The 23,196-nt window shown below is 35.1% G+C and overlaps 1 protein-coding gene across 4 annotated transcripts in view; it reads right to left on the bottom strand.

The window, feature by feature from the left end:
- The window catches only part of DMXL2 (Dmx like 2), a 157,326-nt gene that overhangs the window by 119,174 nt on the left and 14,956 nt on the right, over positions 1–23,196 (bottom strand). For all 4 annotated transcript variants that reach the window (XM_041743964.1, XM_041743966.1, XM_041743965.1 and 1 more), the window contains exons 2-3: positions 5,254–5,379; positions 2,746–2,817 (exon numbers count right to left, since the gene is read on the bottom strand). In XM_041743964.1, the coding sequence (XP_041599898.1) occupies positions 2,746–2,817; positions 5,254–5,379 (198 nt within the window). The remainder of the gene's footprint in view (positions 1–2,745; positions 2,818–5,253; positions 5,380–23,196) is intronic.

Here is a 23,196-nt window from a genome sequence, read left to right as displayed (position 1 = left end):
AAAAGCACATTAGAAAGAAATGTAAATTATCATAATCTGATGGACTCAATGTCTAAAATAAAACTAGATATAGTTCCCAAAGTCAGTAAATTTGAACTATACAATATATACAATCCACAAACCTATATTACACATGTCATATTTATTTGAATATTCCTGCGTTTTTTTCCTTACCATTTACATTCTAAAAGCTTTAAAAAGATTTAAAATGTAAAAAGCAAAGGCCTTTCCCATGAAATACAGTAAGTAAACAAAGTTCAGACATTTATTTGTGTAAATAAATATAAAATGTCCTTTTATGAAAGTATAGTGTAATAGCCATGTCACCCTAGGCAAGTTCTACATTAATTGCTTGGCAAGTAATAATAGTTTAATAAACAACAATTCCCTCTCTACTCATATTTTTTAAATACTTAATACTTCATTCAAGATATCATGACTATTGAGAATAACTGCAAAACCTGAATTACGGGATCCCTGGGTGGCGCAGCGGTTTAGCGCCTGCCTTTGGCCCAAGGCGTGATCCTGGAGACCCGGGATCGAATCCCACGTCGGGCTCCCAGTGCATGGAGCCTGCTTCTCCCTCTGCCTATGTCTCTGCCTCTCTCTCTCTCTGTGACTATCATAAATAAATAAAAGTTAACAAAAAAATTAAAAAAAAAAACAAAACAAAACACTTTAAAAAAAAAAAACCTGAATTTCATTATCTAAAAATAATTTTATATTTTTTAAAGAAAATGCTTTTTTTTTTAACCCTACCACTGCTGATCAAACAAAAGTCAAAACAGTATTTCAAACACTGATTAACATCTATTTTTAGAGTAATAATCAAATCATTCCTAAAACTAGAGAAACCCCTAATAGTCTTTTCTTTAGCATTTCTCACAGTGCAATATGTGGGCCAACTCCACAGCAGAAATTTTGAAGATGAGACCTGAAATCTGAATTTTAATATGTACCCTAGGTGACTCAAGCACTCTAAGATGTGACACCCACTTCCTGATACTATCATATTTTAAATTGCATCTATAAATTTAACTTAAAAACTTTTTTGAAATATGAAAAGAAATAATCAAATACATATATTTAATGAAAAATATCAAATCTACTTTTTGAATGCATTTATGAATTTTTTTTAATTTACTACTAACTATATATATACTCTTGGCATTCAGATTTCACGCTGGTACTTTTGACTATTCATGAGTGATAATGGCGTTTTAATGTCCATAGTAATTTTTTAAGGGTTAACAATTCCAACCATATAAGGTTTTCTCAATTTTAAGTGGAATTAAACATAGCACCAGAATGAATCTGAATGGTTCTCAATATAATATGCTAGACCACTTAGCTGATTAGTTTACCGAGTTCCTAACTCCTTCATTAAACAAGTATTTATCTACTTTTTTATTTTTTTTTCATTTTTTTTTCTACTTTTTTATTTTTAAAGATGTTATTTATTTATTTATGAAAGACACAGAGAGAGAGAGAGGCAAAGACACAGGCAGAGGGAAAGGAGGTTCCCTGCAGGAATCTCAATGTGGGACTTGATCCCAGACCCTGGGACCATGACCCGAGCCTAAGGCAGATGCTCAATCACTGAGCCACCCAGGAGTCCTAAACAAATATTGAGAAGCATCTACTATGTTCCAGATCCTGTTCTAAGTATTTCAGAAGCATCGGTGAACAAACAAAAGAGTTCCATACATACCCTCATGGAGTTTACACTTTAAACAGTAAATAACAAATAAACAAGATAAGTGCTATGGAAAAAAGTTAAAAATAGGAGGATGGGGGGATAAAATAAAGGTGGTAGAAGCAAATGGCAGTTTTTAAAATGGGTGGACCCCGACTAAAAGGTATTACTGAGCAGAGATTTACAGGATCTGCAAGAGCGGGCCCTGAAGCTAGCTAGAGAAACAAACTTTCCAGAGAAGAGAAAAAACAACGTAAAGACCCTAAGAGGGGAAAAGTAACTGTTCAAACAACAGTGAGAATGCCAGTGTGGTTGGAGTGACATCAGAGAGGACAAAAATAGTAGGAGTTGAGCTCTGAGAGGTGGTAAGTGGTTACTGAAGTAAAGAAAGGCTACGGTCTATTCTAAGGCTTTTTGGCTTTGAGGCTGAGAGAAACACGGAGTTTTCAGCAGAGAAGTGTGTCATGACCTGCTGCTGAGAATAGAGAAGGGGAGAGAGGAACATAAAACATAGAGACTATGCTAGTAATCTAGACAAGAAATAACAGTAGTTCAACTAAGGTAGATCCAAATTAACACGGGAAATCTTTTTTTTAATTTTTTTTTTATTGGAGTTCAATTTGCCAACATTTAGCATAACACCCAGTGCTCATCCGCCAAGTGCCCCTCTCAGTGCCCATCACCCAGTCAATCCAACCCCCCCCGCCCACCTCCCTTTCCACTACCCCTTGTTCATTTCCCAGAGTTAGGCATCTCTCATGTTTTGTCACCCTCATTGATATTTTCACTCATTTTCTCTCCTTTCCCTTTATTCCCTTTCACTAATTTTTATATTTAACATAGGAAATCTCAATTAGCAGTACTGTAGAAAACTGGACTTCTAAAATATCTATATCCCTAGTGAATGTAAAAGATCTTACACCATATGGCACCAGACCAACTTCACATGGATATTCACCTTCAGCCCTAGCTTCTAAGGAGCTCCTTACTGCTACCCACTGGATTCTACACTTACCTCTAAAAAACGTCTACTACCATTTAATACTTACACAATTTCTCTTGTGAGAATTTATGCCCAAGGGCTCAAAAATACAAACAGCATTACCATATGAAGCTGCAATCTAAAAAGAAATGAACAAAGCATTAACATTTAGGAAAAGAAAACATCCTTTTCACATTAATAAATATATAATATATATAATACAATATAATATATATACATATAAATAATACAATTACATATAATACAATCCCAATATAGTATTTATGATTTATTCCATTCCATAAATATAAGTGAAAAAGTACTGGACTTAAGAATCTCTTCTCCGTTGCCAAAATTCAGCAGGCTTTATTTTACATATCAAATACCAGGTTGATCTGTTCAAAGAAATCATCCTTTTCTATAAGAATTTTTTAAACATAGGAGCAACTTTATTAACAAAGATGCATTTCAATGGCACATCTGTCAGAAATTTCATAATCCAGAGAAAATAATATAAAAACCATGAAAAGTAGTAAAAGACATCAAAAAAGTACTAAACGGGTATGCAAAATATATCAAATAAAATGACATTAATTATACCACAAAACAAAAAACACCAATGGGGAAAGCCATCTAGAAGGAATAGAGAAAATGGATGAAGGAGAAATCAGACTCCACTCCAACTGGAAGAGAAAGAACTGACATAGATATCTAAGTGAACTGAAGTTAGAGATTTGGGGGCCAGCAGGATTTTGCTTCAGGACACACATCTGATAAAAAGGTATCTAGAAGATACCAGAACCTGTTTTACAGTAATTCCTTGAAAGCTAATTCCCAGCTCGTCCTCTTCTCAAAGGGGAATCAACTACAAGGAATAGACCAAAAACCACCTCTGCTGACATCCCCAAAGGTTAACCTATAAAACGAAATCACATATATGTTCTTTTAAGGCCAGACAAAAAGGTCTGTCATTTCAGAGCACTCTCACGTGTAAGAGTGATTTTCACTGTTACTTAATATCTAACACTCTTTCCAAGAAAAAGCTTTTAATCCACAATGGTGGGGAGGAAGCTACTTACAATGCCCAGCTGAAGTAAACACTCAGGCAAAAAGTGTTATGAATGATCACATTCAACATGTCAGTGAATGAATAAATGATTACAATTACCTAACATAATAAGGTCATAAATGCAAAGTTATCACCACAAGGACTGGGAATAAAGGAAGTAAAAGAAGATGGAAATAAAAACAATAAATCAAAAGTACCAGTTTTGCTTGTTTATTTTCAACCAGGTAAGGAAAAGTCGGAACATGGTTATGACCACCGAAGCCTTACATATGAAAAAAAACTTTGCTACCAGATAATTTTATTGTGATTGTCACCAGCACATAAATAATTTATTAAAACCCATCTCTGAAAAGTATCATACAATTCTAGACAGGTTTAAAGATACTTTATTTGGCTTAGGGAGATGAGCACTGAAAAATTAATGAAAGAAATCTGGTACTGTCAGTGCTTTCTAAAGAGTAAGCAACATTTAGGGGAAAAAAACTGAGGGAAAAAAATCAGAAAAGCAAGAAGCAATTATCAAAAACACCAGGAAATTCAGTGTTTCAATACTAGGTCAATTATGTCACTAGACTGTCATATCATGCCACATTCATACAAATACTAAAGCTTGATACAAGCAACAGAGTGGGACACTAAAAAATAGTATAATAAAAATGTATTATTTGGCATGAGTTTGTATCATTACTATTTATCTCCATGAAAATTCCGATTTTACATATCTTTGATAAAATTTGTTACTTCTCAGTAAAGAAAAAGTTTTCGAACATTAAGACTATTTAAATTATTACCCTAATTACATGAAAAGTCTCGTTTTTATATTGTATAGACATTTAACCCTTCTATACTGTACTGGCCTTACTGAACTGCTAGAGTACATAGCAAATATGCTATACTTACTTTACATATAACCAAAATTTGATGTATATTACATTTGATGTATATTTTGGGGAAGAGGTACATTTGATGAAATGTAAATTACTTCATTTTTAAATTTAAATTCAATTTGAAACTATCTAAAAAATAAGGCCTCTGTTTGAAAGTCTAAATGAATAAAATTTAAAATTCTTCATTCAACAAACTTTCATTAAATTAACAGAAGCTTTACAAAGCAGCTGCTATATGATGAATATATTAGACATCAACAATTAGCTAAACTTGATAAAAAAAATTTGTTATTATAATTTGGGTGAGATAAGGGATGCTATGCTGAGAAGATGAAAGTTTACTTCCTTACTATTGGCTTAATAGTTGCTAGAACTATCAACTAGCATATCAGTATGCACAGAATTCTGAGGCCTAAGGATCTTTTAAGACCGTATAATGGGTAGAATAATTATCACATTATCAGCTTAATGGCCCCTTTCAATTTGTAGACATCCTATCACTTTATCCACCAATAACCATCTAAGCAAGCATATTAATAAGAAACTATAGGTAAGCCTTGTATAAAAGGATAGGAATACATTAAAAGATGACATTTAATAAGGTAATTAAATCCCTTACTCTTCCATGTTGGTTAGAACACTCCACACAGCTGACTTGAATGTTTCCATGCTTAGCACCAGGAATGATCTGCACACATTCAAAGTCACTTGCCAAAATAACAATATCACAGCCTGATCCATATGCCTAAAAGAGAAAAGTTTTACAGTATATAAGATATGAAACTTGTGAATTATACTTTAGATCTTACTGCCACAATACTTTGACACATTTTACAAAAATAGTTAATGTAAAAAATGAAGATGTCAATTTACAAATAAGACAATAAAAGTCACATCAAAAATAAATAAGTAAAAGTCACATTAAAGAAAAACAGGATGATGACACCCCATGCATTATCTTTCAACAAATAGTACTAACAAAGAAAGAATTCCTCTAATTCTTAAACGCTACAACTTCTATCCCTGCAGATCATAAATCTTCCTGTTTAATCTTCTTTACTAAGCTCACCTTAGTAAACCCCCAAAGAATATAACCTCCATCTGAGGGTAATAAGGCAGTGAAGGCTGCAATTGTGTTCCAGGGTTCAAACCAGGCTTGAGAAAGATCAAGAAAGAAATCAGATGCATTTTCCAACACAAATCCACGTGGCTTAAAAAGCTAGTGAAGTAGGCATGAACCTTCAAGGCAGAATTACATGCACTAAGGCAAACTCACCAACTGCCTATCAGTGAATCCATGAAGCAGCCTGCCTGCCCCCTCCCCTCAACATCATGAGGCATGAGGGAGAGAGGAAATGAACCCAAAAAGTGGTTTCACACACACACACAAAAATTAATTAAAATAAATTTAACTTAATTTAAAAGTAAACTAGTTTATATAAAATGTTGATAAGTGTAACTATACAATCTGCAAAATGAAACACAAAATTAAGTTCCTGGAAAAGTCCCTTGTTCAACATAACTATAATAAGTAAAACCACGGGATCCCTGGGTGGCGCAGCGGTTTGGCGCCTGCCTTTGGCCCAGGGCGCGATCCTGGAGACCCGGGATCGAATCCCACGTCGGGCTCCCGGTGCATGGAGCCTGCTTCTCCCTCTGCCTGTGTCTCAGCCTCTCTCTCTCTCTCTCTCTCTGTGACTATCATGAATAAATAAAATCTTAAAAAAAAAAAAAAAAATAAGTAAAACCAAATGTTTCTTCCTATTGCCACACTTCTTGATGTGTGCTATTCCTGTTTTGCAACTTTGTGAATTTTATGAAGACATAAAGGGCAGAGATTAGAGGATACTTTTCCTTTTTCTTTGGAACTCAACTTATGAGTAAGTATTCTAAACAAACTAACAATCTAATTCTCAAATGAAAAAGCCCTGTTAAAAGCTACATATATATACATGTGTGTATATACACTAAAAAAATAATTTAACAATAATATATCCCACTATCTCTACACCTTTAAGCAATACAGGTCTGTCCTACAAAATATAGACATCCAACAGCCAGGGTTGACATGTGATGACATGACCAGCCGTATGTGGATAGGAAAGGTCCACATACAGCTGCTAATGAAAGAGGGAAATGAAGCCAAAGACCAGGCAGGAAGACAAACACTACTTCTACTGATGCCTAAAATTTCTAACGTTGCCAAAATCCCGCTGTAATATAAACCATCTTAAACTCATGTATTTATAAATACCAGAAAGTTCACCAAAAGGAAAACAAAGAATTTTAGGCAAGGGAAATATAGAAAAAAATCACAATCACTTATGGGAAGAAGTAACTACTTATACTCTTACAGACAAGGTGGATTTGGTATACCATGCATTCAAAAAAACTAACCTGAAAGGGAATATTGAGTGCAGGCAAAAGAAATGTTTGCATCACTCTGTTGATTTTTAAAATTATATTATTAGTCCTCACCACAAAAAAAGGGAAAAAATTCTGTTACTATGTATGGTGACAGATAATAACTGACCTTACTGTGGTGATCATTTTGCAATGTATACAAATATTGAGTCACTATTTCAGAGTTGTACCTCTGAAAGTAACATAATGGTATATGTCAATTAAACCTCAATAGAAAAAATCACATTAAAATGACAAAAATAGGGACGCCTGGCTGGCTCAGCGGTTGAGCGTCTGCTTTTGGCCCAGGGTGTGATCCTGGAGTCCAGGGATCGGGTCCCACATAGGGCTCCCTGCATGGCCTGCTTCTTCCTCTGCCTGTGTCTCTGCACCACCACCACCCCCATCTCTCTCTCTCTCTCTCTCTCTCTCTCTGCATCTCATGAATAAATAAAATCTTTTTTAAAAATGACAAAAATAATCCTACCTTTGAACAATATTTCAAAATTTCCAAAGTGCTTTATAGTATTAGCCCAACAAAGCAAAGTGATGAAAAGAGCATAAACTTTACTTTGAAATCACATGTGCAGGGTTTTCAATTTGGATTCTGCCATACTAAATGATCTTAAGTTACTCGAACTGTCTGAGAATTTCCTTGTGGTAAAATGGAAAAAATAATATTAACCTCTTAGGATAATTATGAAAATTAAAATAGAAAATCCATTTGCATAGTGCTTAGCACACATCATTCGTTAAGAAAAACAAAACAAAACAAAAAAACAGTGCATGATGTTCCAAGCCTGTGCCAGAGACGGGGACTACACAACCACAGGATGTGGTTCCAGTGAGTATAGTGGGAAGATGATTAAATGAATCACCAGGCACAATTAAATGACAAACTGCCATGACAGAGATATCCACAAACTACCAGAAGACAGAAGGTAATCAATAAATATATCACTCCCCCTTTAATCTTTGCAATAAATCTGAAAGGTATAATTTCTTTATACAAAGTTCATTACTTTGAGATTACATAGTAAGCAGAAGATGTTCAAATTCTGGCTCTTACAATTCTTGGGCTATTTTCCCCTATATTATATGTCAAAGATACCTAAAATATTCCAGATATTAGTATACCTGCTTCTCTAAAGATGGGCCATTCCTAGCAACTGGTACTAGAGACAGGCTTTTACTGCTCAATCACCAAAAAGGATATTTACTCTTCCTTAGATATTCATAATTGCTGGATCTTTTCCAAGGAACATGCACCATACTCCTTAACTGTAGGGAATCCTGCCATTTTTCTGATCCTGCAAGAGTTCTCAAACCTGGCTCCATCAAAATCACCTAAGGAACCTATTTAACACAATTTGCTTAGTCCCACCAACTTCCTAAATCACAATCTTCATGGATAAAAGAATTTGACAATATCTACCAAAATTTTAAATACAATATACCCTTCACTCAAACAAATCTTTATTTTACCCTATAAGCACGCTTACGAAACTCTGCCAAAACATACATAGAAGGATAGTAACTGGCTTATTATTTATAACTGCAAAAACTGAAGATAATCATACTGTCCATCAGTAGGGGAGGTTAAATAAATTACTGAATATCCATACACTGAATCACTATGTAGCTACTAAAAGTTTAGAGACCACTAGTCTATAATGGTCTCAATGGGACTCCTGGGTGGCTCAGCAGTTGAGCACCTACCTTCAACCCAGGGCGTGACCCTGGAGTCCCAGGATCAAGTCCCACATCGGCTCCCTGTGTGGAGCCTGCCTCTCTGTGTGTCTCTCATGAATAAATAAATAAAATCTTTTTAAAAAATAAAAATAATAATAAAAATAAAATGGTCTCGAATTCCTTATCAAACTAGTAATTCCCATAAAAATAGAACAAATGTGTGTGGTACTGGATTCCTAGATCCACAATAAGGCAATGCCTACAATTTTATACAATATCCATGGTCATAGCTAGAACAGAAGCCCCTAAACCACTGCAAGCAAACAACCTGCAAAAGTACAGGGGAAGACTATTATTACTCTTTAAAGAGTCTAAAGTAGGGAAAAATGGGAACCTCATAATCAGTCAAGATTGAATCACATGCATTCTATAACTGAAGGCTCATGAGATTTTAATTATTTATATAAATGTGTTTAATATCTGTCAGGTTCCCACTATACTGGAATGTCTATCAGAGCAAACAACCATGTCTTATTTATCTCTGTACTCCTAGCACCTAGCATAAGCAGCCTTCGATAAATATATGTATAACAAACAAATGATCCAAATCTTCCTAATTTCTGGTTCCAGAAGTCTCAGTACCTAGAAACAAGGTCAAAGAACATGGAGTTCAGACAGATGACATACGTCATTGCTAATAATAATCTGGCCAAATTTACAATAGTAGCTACACAAGGAAAGAAAGATTTGGGCTGATTTCAAGCCTAACAGTATCATGGATTTAGAAGATCTACCAGAAGGGAATCTATCAAAGCCCTCCTTAATAATTCACTATTTACTGAAAACTTACTATAGTAAGGCCATCTGCTAGGTCTTTATGAACACTGTATATTCACAGGCCACCTTATAAAGATGTAGAAACTGAAGCCCAGAAAGGGTAAGTAGTTTGTTCAAGGTCGTAGGGTAAGGATTCATTTGCTTATAATAAAGCTTCTGTTCTTTCCCACTACATCACTCCATCTTTACTCTGTCTTCTTAGTGCTAGAAGGCCCACGTTCATCTTTGTAATCTCAAGTATTTACCACAGCACCTAGCATAGAGTTAAGTACTCAGTAAAAAACCAACTGCTAAGAAGGTTTATACAAAAGCTACAATTACACAGGAGATTCCCATTCTCTCAATTTTAGGTCAAAAGCAATTCTGTTTCCATTCTTCTTTTTCAGAATTCAGTCTTACTAGAGAAAGAAACTGTAGTGCAGGAGGAAAAGAGGGTACTCACTGAGACTACACACAAATACTAAAATGAACCCAGGGAATAGGGGAGTGGGTTCCTTTGTACTAGGTAAATGATGTATCACTGATTTAACGGAGTGTAAACTACTCCACGTGTGGGAGATAAGCCACGGGATCATTACCATAAAGCAGGAAAAGGGGCAGCAAGCCTGCAGCAAATGGAATCCCTTAGCCAGGTTCTTCTTCCCTTGGGTTCTTGGCAGAACCACTCCTGTGCCACAATACCACATACCAGTGTCCTGTACTAAGAACACTACTGACCTATAAAATTTTTTATCTCAAAGTCAAGGATACGGTTTGGCCCCAACAGATAGATAAGGCCTAAGAAAAGAGAACGTATTTTAGAAAAACACACTTTCCTTCCATTCATGTGGGAGGATTTCTTTTATGGAAGAACTGAACTGTCTTTATGATGATAAAGAATAACAAGCTGACAACAGTGAGTCATAATAAGAGATCATTCTGTAGTACAAGCCCTAATGTCAAAGACATGCTTTAAATAAATTAATCTTCACTTAAAAAAAAAAAAAACCTGTAGTTTCAGACACTAAACCATCCTTTTAGGAAAGAGAAAAGTAGTATGTGCCTTGAGAAATGAAACCGAGTTTTCAACCCAAAGTCTAATGGATATAAGTCATAGATGGTCTCAGAAAGTCTCCAAATTCCTGGAAATTACATTGAAAGTCATAAGAACATGCTTGTTTTCCTGAATCCACAGATCTCATTAGTTCGTCTAAAAGAACCTCTCCTTTAGACACAGTACATGGTGTGTCCTATTATCTCACAGTAATTCTACAGAAGCCAAAAATTTGAGTATTTCTTATTACCAAGATTCTTTTCTGTTTTTAGCTGTGACACCCAAAATTTCATTAGAAGAGCCTTGTCAATTAGTTGAGGGTGAAAAGCAAAGTCCTGCTCTTTTTTTCCTTACCAAAATTTCACTTAAAGAAAAAAATTAAGTATCTTTTTTTAAATGAAATATCTTCTAAAGTCATACAGTACTCTGAATTAACATTATCATAATAAAGTAATGCTGCCTTCCCTAGAGGGTTTAATGTCATTGTGATTAAGTGTATCTGAATAGACATAACACAATCATTGTCCTAACTTAGGTTTTATATATGATTGCCTTAACATTATTTTAAGAAAAGTAAACTAATACTCATATCCCACAAACTGTTCTAATTTTTTAGATTTCCTTTAAGTCTTAAAGTGTAAAGAAATACTTTTTAAAAAATCCTACACAAACATAAATTTTCCTATGTGAATATAAAATACAAATAGATAAATTACACTGGCATTTTCTATGGAATACTTGGATGCTTTAATATTCTGGTGGTTACAGGGTCAAAGTTAGAAGTCATTGACAACTGCTGACATGTACCTAAATTTAAAAGAAGAAAAGCACTGGTGAATTAAGAGGTATTAAGCATGCTGAGAGGTTTATCTAATTTAACAAGGTATTGTGATCTTACCAAGAATACCAAGTGTCACTGTTAAATTCCCACCTCTCCCTGATAGTGAATTTTGACTCATGTAAATACATTAACCTTCTACAAATGAGGGCATGTGTTATTAAGAGCTAAAAAAATAATTACAAGCATTTTAAGAGGTACCATTTATTGAAAGCCTACTGGGTAACAGATACTATACTATGCATTCTACATTCCTAGTCTCTTTTTCAAGACTGCAGCAATCCCAGAAATTAGCTATCATTTCCACTTTAATATGTGGAAAGGGAAGTTGACAGGATTTAATCAAATTCTTAAGTAGCAAGGTAAATACGAGGCTGGGAGGCAAATTCAGGTCTCTTTATACTGTTTTATCTACTTCACTAATGACCATCTTTTTTTTTTTAAAGATTATATATATATATATATATATACATACATATATATGTATATATATATACATATATATATATATATATATATATACACACATATACATACACACACACATATTTTTTTTAAGACTTATTTACTGAGCCCCATGACACCTTCTTTCACTTTGTTTTCTATTGCTCAAATTTTTGTTCTTCTCTTTGGTTGGGTAATTTCACAAATTCATTTAAATTCTTCAATGCTGCTGTGATCTTTGCTCTAAAACAAAAAGCTAAAGAAAAGACAGGGTTGTCTGGCATTGAGAGTCACTTGGTTATACCGAGTTATCTACAGAAAACATCTTAAGAGGCCAGTCTTGACCTATGAAAAATCTTACAATCAAGAAAATGAAGCACAGATTAACAAAAATTTCCCAAGAAAACATTCTTTCCCTTTTAATTTTAGTTATGTAATTAAATACCTAACTGCTATACTCCTCAGAACTAAAAATTAACTTGTAGGGGTGCCTGACTGGCTCAGTCACTGGAACATTTGACTCTTGATCTTGGGGTCATGAGTTTGAGCCCCCTATTGGGTTTAAAGATTACTCTGAAAAAATTAACTTTGGGATGCCTGGGTGGTTCAGTGGTTGAGTGACTGCCTTTGGCTCAGGTTGTGATCCCGGCATCCTGGAATCGAGTCCTGCATTGCACTCCCTTTGGGGAGCCTGATTCTCCCTCTGCCTAGGTCTCTGCCTCTCTTTGTGTCTCTCATGAATAAATCAAATCTTTAAAAAAAATTAACTTCTAAAACAAATAGATTTTTGAATGGGTCCTTTCTTAAGCTAAAATTTTCATGTATCACTTATCCACAAAATCCACCTGCAAGTTAAATAACCATCTTAAATGTTTAATTTTAATATTTTCACTAAGATTTTTTTCATAGAAAAAGCAACTAATTTAAAAACTAAATAGGGAAATTAGTTCACCTTACCCTTGGCCACTCCTCCTCATTCCCAAGAAGCAATCATTTCAGTTACCTATGAAATGTTTAGGGTATATATAAGTGTATCTATGTGTAAACATTTTATTACATAAATGGATTATGCAATACACAATTCTGCAACCAGTTTTCCACTTAATTAACAATTTATCTTGGAGAACTTTCCTTAATAGCATAGAAAGAATTGTCTCATTCTTCTTAATAGCTGCAAAATCTTCAATTTCGTAGCTTTGTCATAATTAGTTTGCACTCTTTCACTATCATAAAATGTTCTTCAGTGAACAGCTATGTATTTATGATATACACTTATGTGTGCAAGTATACCCAAAGGAAAATTCTAAGACATAGTTTGCTGGGTGAGTGACTAATATCAGTAACTACTGGAAATTGCCCTCCAAAGATTTTATTCCCCATATGTAAAAAGTACCTTTTTCTCCACTTCCTAACAGATAATTATCAAACGTTTTTATCTTTCCATTCTAACAAAACCTGGTGTCATCCTGTTGTTTTAATTTGTATTCTTATTGGGAGGAAAATTGAGCACCTTTCCATTTATTTATTTTATTCATTTATTGACCACTTATATTCCGTTCTCTGAAAACTATTCTTGTTATTGTCTGGTTTTTTAATTTAAATTCAATTAGCCAACACATAGTACATCATTAGTTTCAGATATAGAGTTCACTAACTTATCAGTTGTATATAACACCCAGTGCTCATTACATCACATGCCCTCCTTAATGCTCATCACCCAGGTACCCCGCCCCCACCTCCCCTCCAGGAACCCTGTTTATTTCCCATAATTAAGAGTCTCTCATGGTTTGTCTCCCTCTCTGATTTCTTCCCATTCAGTTTTCCCTCCCTTCCCCTATGATCCTCTGCACTGTTTCTTATGTTTCATATGAGTAAAACAATATAATTGTCTTTCTCTGGTTGACTTATTTTGCTTAGCAAATAACAGCCTCTAGTTCCACCCACGTTGATGTAAATGGGAAGATTTAATCCTTTTTTGATGGCTAATACTGCACTGTGTATACACACACACACACACACACCATCTTCTTTATCCATTCATCCGTAATGGCCACCTGGGATCTTTTCACAGTTTGGCCATTGTGGACATTGCTGCTATACACACTGGGGTGCAGGTGCCCCTTCAGATCACTACATTTGTATCTTTGGGGTAAATACCTAGTAGTGCAACTGCTGGGTCATAGGATAGCTCTATTTTTAACTTCCTGAGGCTACTGGTCCATTTTTTTAACTGAGTCTTTGGTACTGTTGTTTTGAATTATTTATAATAGCAGTTTATAGATTAAGGAAACTCACCCTTTGTCATATGTAGCTAATAAGTTAAAAAAAAAAAAAGACCAAATGCCTGAATTAAAAATATATTAAGCATTATTATTTCTTTTTTTTTTGAAATCATATATTTTTCATTGAAATCATATATTTATATAGTACACAATTCCAATTTGAAAAGTTTTATAAATAGATCACAATAGGCCATGGACTATTTTAAAAGCCCAATTAATGGATTACTTTATATGTTTACATACAAAAAAAAAAAAACTTATTGAGATTTCTCAAAATGAATTTTAAGTCCACAAAATAACAGTATTTATCAGTAATATATTCAGCCTCCTTTGTCCTTCCAAGCGTCTATACCTAAAATCAAAGCCTTAACCGTCATCAACGACTGCCCCCCACACCATCCCCCGGAAAGAGATAAGCCTTCTGCCAGTGAGGCAGAAGCCCATACTACAGTTAGAAAAGGAGGAGAAGACAGTATTTAAACAAACGGTTCTTCTTGCCACATGACTTAGAATAGACTTTACTAATATGATTCAATCATCCTAACAGCCTAAAGTCCACTCAAGAATGCTGAATGAGGAAAAAAAAAATGCTGAATGAACAGAATAAATAAATGAGAAACTAAACAGTATGCGAAAAGCTTAGAGCAAAAAAAATCACCCTAGGTCAAGAGACAGGTGAAGTTAATTACATGCATGGTAACCAAAGGGGATTGTTTCTTAAGAAACAACTCACATCAGGAAATGCAAAATTAACAGACTACTTACAGTAGAAAAAAACCCAAGCTGCAAGCTGAATGAAATACAAAACTTAATAATATATAAAAACAAAAATCTATGGCTGAAAAAAATAGAATAAAATTTAAGAAATGAGTGGGGGAAAAAAGAAATATTACAAGTACTTGTGATTAAATGGTAAGAAACAAAATAATTCTTGTTTTAATTTCTTCCTAACAACCCCAAAGAAATGACAGATCTGAAAGTAAAACTTTAATTAAAACTTTGTATTTTAAAAAATCTTAAATATTAGTTAGAAAGTAGCCAATTTTGATAATTTACTGACAAAATAGATGGAGCTATAACAAACTTCTAAATACTACACTAGAGAGAAAGACACCTGCAGCACAACCTAAGCCTATTTCTATCACTGTGAACAAAGAACAAATATATGGTTTTTTTTTTAATTTACTGATGCTAGTAGGTAATATCTGAAAACCAAATGACACCTTATAAAGAGAAATATGCAATAATTAATTAGTTTGCTTTAATAAGCTATTACAAAATCAGCTCTATCTCCAGCTTACATGCATTTTCACAAAAAGTAGGTCTGGAAGCAGAAATCAAAAATCATCTCTTCTAAATCTTTCAGTGCTAAGAATAAACCATTCAAAGTATTACTTACCAAAAATTTCTAAAGGAATCACAGCAGTATTGATAAAAATAAGTCCCATGGGCTGGCCACCATGTATAGAAACCCAGAACCACCTTTCAGCTTCAGATTTGTTCTCTAAAGCTTGGGATACACAACAATTTAATTCATAAAGAATAATGAAGTAAAAGATTACTTTTTTAAATGAGTACTTTTAAAGAAATAGAATAATTTCTTGACATTGAATTATGAGAAATACAGAAAATAAGTGACTCAGTATTTTGTTAATTTGTTAACACATTTTATTAAAGAATTTTAAAGTTAATAGTACATTAATATATACCAAAATTAATATGTAATATTTGACAATTTCCACTTATTTTGTAACTAATGGAAATTTCAAGATACTCATTTAACCTAAATACTGATATTTTGAGGGAGATGGTCCTGACAGTGTTCCAAAAAATATTTCCCAAATGATTAAACTATTACATTGTTACTCTCAATTCTGTCAATTTGATGGAAAGAATATATCCCTGAGAATCTAGAGATGCTAATACTGACTATAACAATCTCTATAGATATTTCCTTCATTAGTAAAATGAAAGACTGTAACTAGATTGCTTCTGAGATCCCTTTTTCAGTTGTGTGCACAAATTTGCTTCAAAAAGTCCTGAGATAAGGGATACCTGCTGGCCCAGCGGCTGAGCGTCTGCCTTTGGCTCAGGGCGTGACCCTGGATCCAGGATGGAGTCCCACATCGGGCTCCCTGCATGGAGCCTGCTTCTCCCTCTGCCTGTGTCTCTGCCTCTCTCACTCTATGTCTCTCATGAATAAATAAATAAATCTAAAAAAAAAAGTCCTGCTAAAAAGATCAAATAATCTAGTGTGCATTATTCTGCACAGAGACACAGCTAAATGGTCTATATGCTGTAACTCCTTCCCTTACTACTGACAGGATGTGAGGATGGTCAGTGGCTATCAGCCAGCTGACAGAGACGGTCTATGCCAAGCAAAGTCTACTCTGAAGAATCTAAATCAAAGACCCAGGGTTAGCAGAAAAAGTTAAGCTGAAAAGTCATAAATGTTCAGGGATAAATCAGCGATCTGAAACTGAAACCATGAGTTTAAGAAATGAATGGATCAGATATCCAAAAACAAAGAATTCATGAAAATACAAGTACATAAAATCCCTAAGAGAAGGCAGTCTTGATTCTACCCAATCGCCCTGAAACCCAACTGCCCCTCCTTGATGGTTCATTGAAATAAATCTCGCTTTTACTTCAGTTCATCTGTCCCCTGACTTGACTAGAACTAAAACTGATACAAAGATTGGGAATAGGCAGAGCAGGGCTTCAAAAAAAAAAAAAATGGAATCAGCTATGATTAGATTAGGGAATTAAAGTAGAGAACATAATGAGGACCCTAGGTTGGAAAGCTAGCCTAACAGGATGTATAAAAGATACAGTTACCAAAGTAGTCATCTATGATTCCTTGGGATCTACCATAGGTCAGACATACCTCCTTTTATTGTGCTTTGCTTTGTTGTACTTCAGAGAAACTATGTTTTTTCAAATTGAAGGTTTGTGGCAACCCTGCATCAAGTAAGTCTACTGGTACCATATTTCCAAGAACATGTGCCACTTTGTTTCTGTGTCACATTTGGCAATTCTCACAATATTTCAAACCTTTTCTTATTATTATATTTGGTATGGCAATCTGTGATCAACAATCTTTAATATCATTGTGATTTTTTGGGGTACCATAAACCATGCCCATATAAGACAGCAAATTTAATAACAGTTGTACAGGTTCTGATTGCAGACATTGAGCAGCCATTCCCCCAAATCTCCCCCTCTCCTCGGGCCTTCCTATTCCCCGAGACACAATATTAAAATTAGGCCAATGAATAACCCTTTGATGACCTCTAAGTGTTCAAATGAGAGAAAGAGTTACACATCACTCACTTTAGATTAAAAGCTGGAAACAATTAAGCTTAGTAAGGAAGACATGTGTAGAGCTAAGGACAGGCCAAAAGGCAGGCCTCTTGGGTCAAACAGCTAGTCAAGTTGTAAATGCAAAGGAAAAGTTCTTGAAGGAAATTGTAAGTGCTACTCTAACGAACACATGAATGATAATGAAGTGAAACAGTCTTATTAATGATATGGAGAAAGTTTTAGCAATCTGGATAGAAGGTCAAAGAAGCCAAAACATTCCCTTGAGCCAAAACCTAAACCAAGGTAAAGCCCTAACTCTAATTCTCTGAAGGCTAAAGGAGGTGAGGAAGCTGCAGAAGGTAAGTGTGGGGCTAGCAAAGTTGAATCATGAAGTTTAAGGAAAGAAGTCATCTCCACGACATAAGAGTGCAAGGTGAAGCAGCTCATGCTCTTGTAGAAACAGCAGCATATTATCCAGAAGATCTAACTATAACAATTAATGAAGATGACTACATTAAACAAGAGATTTTCAAAGTAGACGAAACAGCCTTATGTTGGAAGATGCTGTTCAGGACTTTTATAGCTAGAGAGAAGTCAATGTCTGGCTTCAAGGCTTCAAAGGACAGACTGACTCTCATTAGGGGCTAATGGAGCTGGTGACTTAAGTTGAAGCCATTTCGCACTTACCATTCTGAAAATCCTAGAGCCCTTAAAAATGATGCTCAGTCTACTCTGCCTGTGCTCTTTCAGTGGAACAACACAGTGTAGATGATAGCACATCTGTTTACAACATGGTTCACTCAGTATTTTAAGCCCACTGTTCAATCTTACTGCTCAGAAACAAAGATTCCTTTCAAAATATTATTGCTCATTGTCAAAGCACCTGGTCATCCAAGAGCTCTGATACAGACGTACAATGAGATTAGTGTTATTTTCATGCCTGCTCACTCAACATCCATTCTGCAGTCCATGGATCAAAGAGTAATTTTGACTTTCAAGTCCTATTATTTTACTTAGTCCTATTATTATTTTATTTTCAAGTCCTATAAATACATTTCATAAGGCTACAGCTGCCACAGGTAGTGATCCCTTTGATGGATCTAGGCCAAATAAATTCAAAGTTTTCTAGAAAAGATTTTGTAGAAGAATGTCTCAAAAGTTGGGTTTGTCTTTTGTTTCCTCATGATTATATTCAGGTTATACATTTTGAGCAGGAATATCACAGAAATGTGGCATGTTCTTACTGCATTTCATCAAGAGGCACAACTGTCAATTTACCACATTTCTGGTGATATTAACTTTGGTTGATAAAGGTGGTATCTGCAGGGTTTCTCCTCTGTAAAATTATTTTTTCCTTCATAATTTTTTTCCTTCATAATTAATAAGTATCTTGTGGAAAGATATTTTGAGACTATATAAATATCTTGTTAGTTATCAAACTTTTACCCGCTAGTTTTATTATTTACTGGACAATTCTTACCTGATTAGTTACTACTATGATGGCTGCCAAATGGCAATTATCTAATTCTCACATTTCATTATTTATTAGTTGGCTTTCCTCTGTAAGGAAGAGTTTTATTTCTGTACTTATTTATATTAGTAAGAGTCATAGATTCCTATCTCATTCAAAGGGTTATAATCCATTACTATCACTTATTTATATGCTCAAATTGTCCCAGATTTGGCTAATAACTCTTCAAGCTAGCTCCCATGTTCTTTTCACATGGTCACATCTCCTCTGAACAATTCCTTACTTTCTGGCATAAAACATTCTGGGCTCATTTTGTGATTTCCCTGCCTCAGCCTAGAGTCTGCTACTTCTCCAGGAATGTTGTTTCCTTTTAGTGGAAAATGGTAGTTAGAAACCAACATCTTGATGCCAATTGTGCCTACTGCTACTGGGGTATCACTGCTTCTAGGGCCTCTCAGCCAAGAGACTAGGAAATAGATGGGCACATATGTGCATGTCTGTATGTAGACACTCACATACACTTTTAACTCTCCACTGAAAGGCTTAAGAGCAATTACACCCCAGAACACACATACATCCCTACTATTATCTATCTATCTCTATACTGATACATCACTGCTCTCTTGCTCTCTAAATATATATATAATATACACACATATGCATATTATACTACAAACACATAACATATACATGCATGTATATACACACACACACACACACACACACACACACACACACACACACACTAATGCCCCAATCTGATTATTTCTAACACAGGATTCCTTCTAGTCTTCCTACTTTCCAAATTTGTAATTCCCTCTTCAATAATGGGAAACCTGGCTCCCATCACCCAAGATACATTTATTTATCTGCAACTGTGGTATATTTAGCTTTTTTAAAAATTTATTCATGAGAGACACACAGAGAGAGAGAGAGAGAGGCAGAGACACAGGCAGAGGGAGAAGCAGGCTCCATGCAGGGAGCCCAACGTGGCACTCGATCCCAGGTCTCCAGGATCACACCCTGGACTGAAGGCGGCGCTAAACTGCTGAGCTACCCAGACTGCCCTATATTTAGCATTTTAAGAAATTTTTTGCAACCTTAAAATCATGAATAAACCTTTTTTATTTATTTATTTTTAATTTCACTATAATTCACACACAACATTAGTTTCAGGTATATAACATATGATTCAACAATTCTGTTATGCTATGCTCATCAAAAGATAACTATGATCTGTCACCATACAATGCAATCACAATACAAGTAACTGCATTCCCTTATGACATACCTTTTATTCCTATGACTTACTCATTCTGTAACTGGAAGCCTGTATCTCCCACTCCCCTTCACACATTTTGCCCATCTCCGTCCACCCCGTTGACAACCATCAGTTTGTTCTCTGTATTTATTCATCTGATTCTGCTTTTATTTGTTTATTCATTTGTTTTTTAGATTTCACATATAAATCATACAGTATTTGACTTTCTCTGACTTATTTCACTTAGCATAACACCCTGTAAGTCCATACATGTTGTCACAAATGGCAAGATCTCATTCTTTTTTATGGCTGAGTAATACTCCACTGTGGATACCTCACATCTTCTTTATCCATTCATCTATTAATGGACACTTGGGTTGCTTCCATATCTTGGCAATTCTAAATAATGCTTCAGTAAACATGTAAGTCCATGTATCTTCCCAAATTAGTGTTTTCATTTTCTTTGGGTAAATACCCAGTGGCAGAATTACTAGACCATATGGTAATTTTAACTTTTTGAGGAACCTCCATACTGTTTTCCATAATGGCAGTACCAATTTACATTCCTACCACCAATGCATGAGGGTTCCTTTTTCTCTACATCTTTGCCAACACTTGTTATTTCTGTCTTTTTTATTTTAGATATTCTGACAGGTATAAGATGATACCTCACTGTAGTCTGGATTTGTGTTTCTCTGATTAGTGGTGCTGATCATTTTTCATGTGTTTGTTGGCCATCTGTATGTTTTCTCTGCAAAAATGTCCATTCAGGTCCTCTGCCCATTTGTTAATCAGATTTTCTTCAGCGTTGAGTATATATATGAAAAACCCACAGATAACATTATACTCAATGATAAAAAAAAAAAAAAAAACTGAGAGCTTTTCCTATAAGATCAGGAACAAGACTAGGGTGACTACTCTTGCCACTTTTATCCAACCAGTATGGAAGCTATAGCCACAGCAATAAGACAAGAAAAATAAATAAAGGTATCCATATTGGTGAGGAAGAAGTTAAACTGTCACTATCTGCAGATGACAGGAGTCCTTACATAACAAACCCTAAAGACTCCCCCAAAAAACTACTAGAAATAGTAAAGTCAGTAAAGTAATATAATACAAAATTAATAACCCAAAGTCAATTCTGTTTTTCTACACTAATATCAAAGTAGTAGAAAGAGAAATTAAGAAAACAATCCCATCCCATTTACAATTGTACCAAAAACAATAAAATATCTAGGAATAAACTTACATAAGGTGAAAGACCTGTACTCTGGAAACTATAAACACTGTTGAAAGAAATTGGACAAAAAAGTAGAAAGATTCTCCACGCTAATGGATTGGAATAATTAATATTGTTAAAATGTCCATACCACCCAAAGCAATCTACAGATTCAATGCACTCCCTATCAAAATACCAACAACATTTTTCACAGAACTAGAACAAATAATCCTAAAACCTGTATGGAACACAAAAAAACCAGAAAAGCCAAAGCAATCCTGAAAAAGAATAAAGCTGGAGGTATCAGAATCCCAGATTTCAAGATATATTACAAAGCTGTAGTAATCAAAACAATATGGTACTGACACAAAAACAGACACATAGATCAGTGAAACGAATAGGGAGCCCAGAAATAAGCCTATGCTTATATGGCCAAGTAATCTATGACAAAGGAGGCAAGAATATACAATGGGGAAAACAGTGTCTTCAACAAATGGTGTTGAGAAAACAGGACAGCTATGTGCAAAGAATGAATTGGGAGCACCTAGGTGGCACAGTCAGTGAACCATCTGACTCTTGGTTTCGTCTCAGGGTGGTGGGATCCAGCCCTGCATCAGGCTCTGCGCTCAACATGGAGTCTGCCTAAAAGACTCTCCCTTTTCCTTTGCCCCTCCCCACCCCAGAACTCTGTCAAATAAATAAATCTTTATTAAAAAGAAAAAAATAGGGATGCCTGGGTGGGTCAGCAATTGAGCGTCTGTCTGCCTTCAGCCCAGGGCGTGATCCTGGGATCCTGGGATCGAGTCCCACGTCGGGCTCCCTACATGGAGCCTGCTTCTCTCTCTGCCTGTGTTTCTGTCTCTCTCTGTGTCTCTCATGAAAAAATAAATAAAATCTTTAAAAAAAGAAAAAGGAAAAATAAAGAATGAAACTGGACCAGTTTCTTGTACCACACAAACAACTCAAAAGAGATTAAAGACCTGGGTGCCTCAGTCACTTTAGCATCTGCCTTAAACTCAGAGGTCATGATCCCAGGGGACTGAACCTGACATCAGCCTCGCTTCTCAGTGGGGAGTCTACTTCTCCCTCATCTTCTCCCTCATCTTCTGCCCTTCCCCCCCCCAACTCATGCTCTCTCTTGCTCTCTAATAAATAATTAAATCTTTAAAAAAACAGATTAAAGACCAAAATGAGACCTGAAACCATTAAATGCCTAGAAAAGAACATAAGCAGTAATTTCTTTGAAAATGGCCTTAGTAACATTTTTTTAGGTGTGTGTCCTGAGGCAAGAGAAACAAAAGCAAAAATAAACTATTGGGACCACATCAAAATAAAAAGCTTTTGCACAGCAAAGGAAACTATCAACAAAGCAAAAAGACAACCTGCTAAATGGGAGAAAATATTTGCAAACGATATATCTAACAAGGTGTTAATATCCAAAATATAGTTGTATAATACGACACAACACCAATAAATTTTCTATATTGCCTTCTAAAATCTTTATTTTTCTATATTTCACTTCAGCACCTATAATCTACCTGGAGTTCCTTTTTGTATATGGGGTGACCGATTTATGCTTCTTTGCTATATATATGTCCCAGCACCACTAATCCAAAAGATCAACTATTCTGTACTACTCTACCTTGTCATCCTTGACATAAATCAAACATCAAAAAATGTGCAAGTCTGTATCTTGTGCTCTGTTTTATTACTTTCATGTATTTGTTCTTAGGCCACCACTACACTATCTTAATGGTCATGACTTTTAAGTCTTGAGCA

This window comes from Vulpes lagopus, chromosome 2 (genome assembly GCF_018345385.1).
Source record: "Vulpes lagopus strain Blue_001 chromosome 2, ASM1834538v1, whole genome shotgun sequence".
Classification (NCBI taxonomy): Eukaryota; Metazoa; Chordata; class Mammalia; order Carnivora; family Canidae; genus Vulpes; species Vulpes lagopus.
The sequence above is the reverse complement of the archived record's forward strand: the minus strand, read 5'-3'. Positions and strand labels throughout refer to the sequence as shown.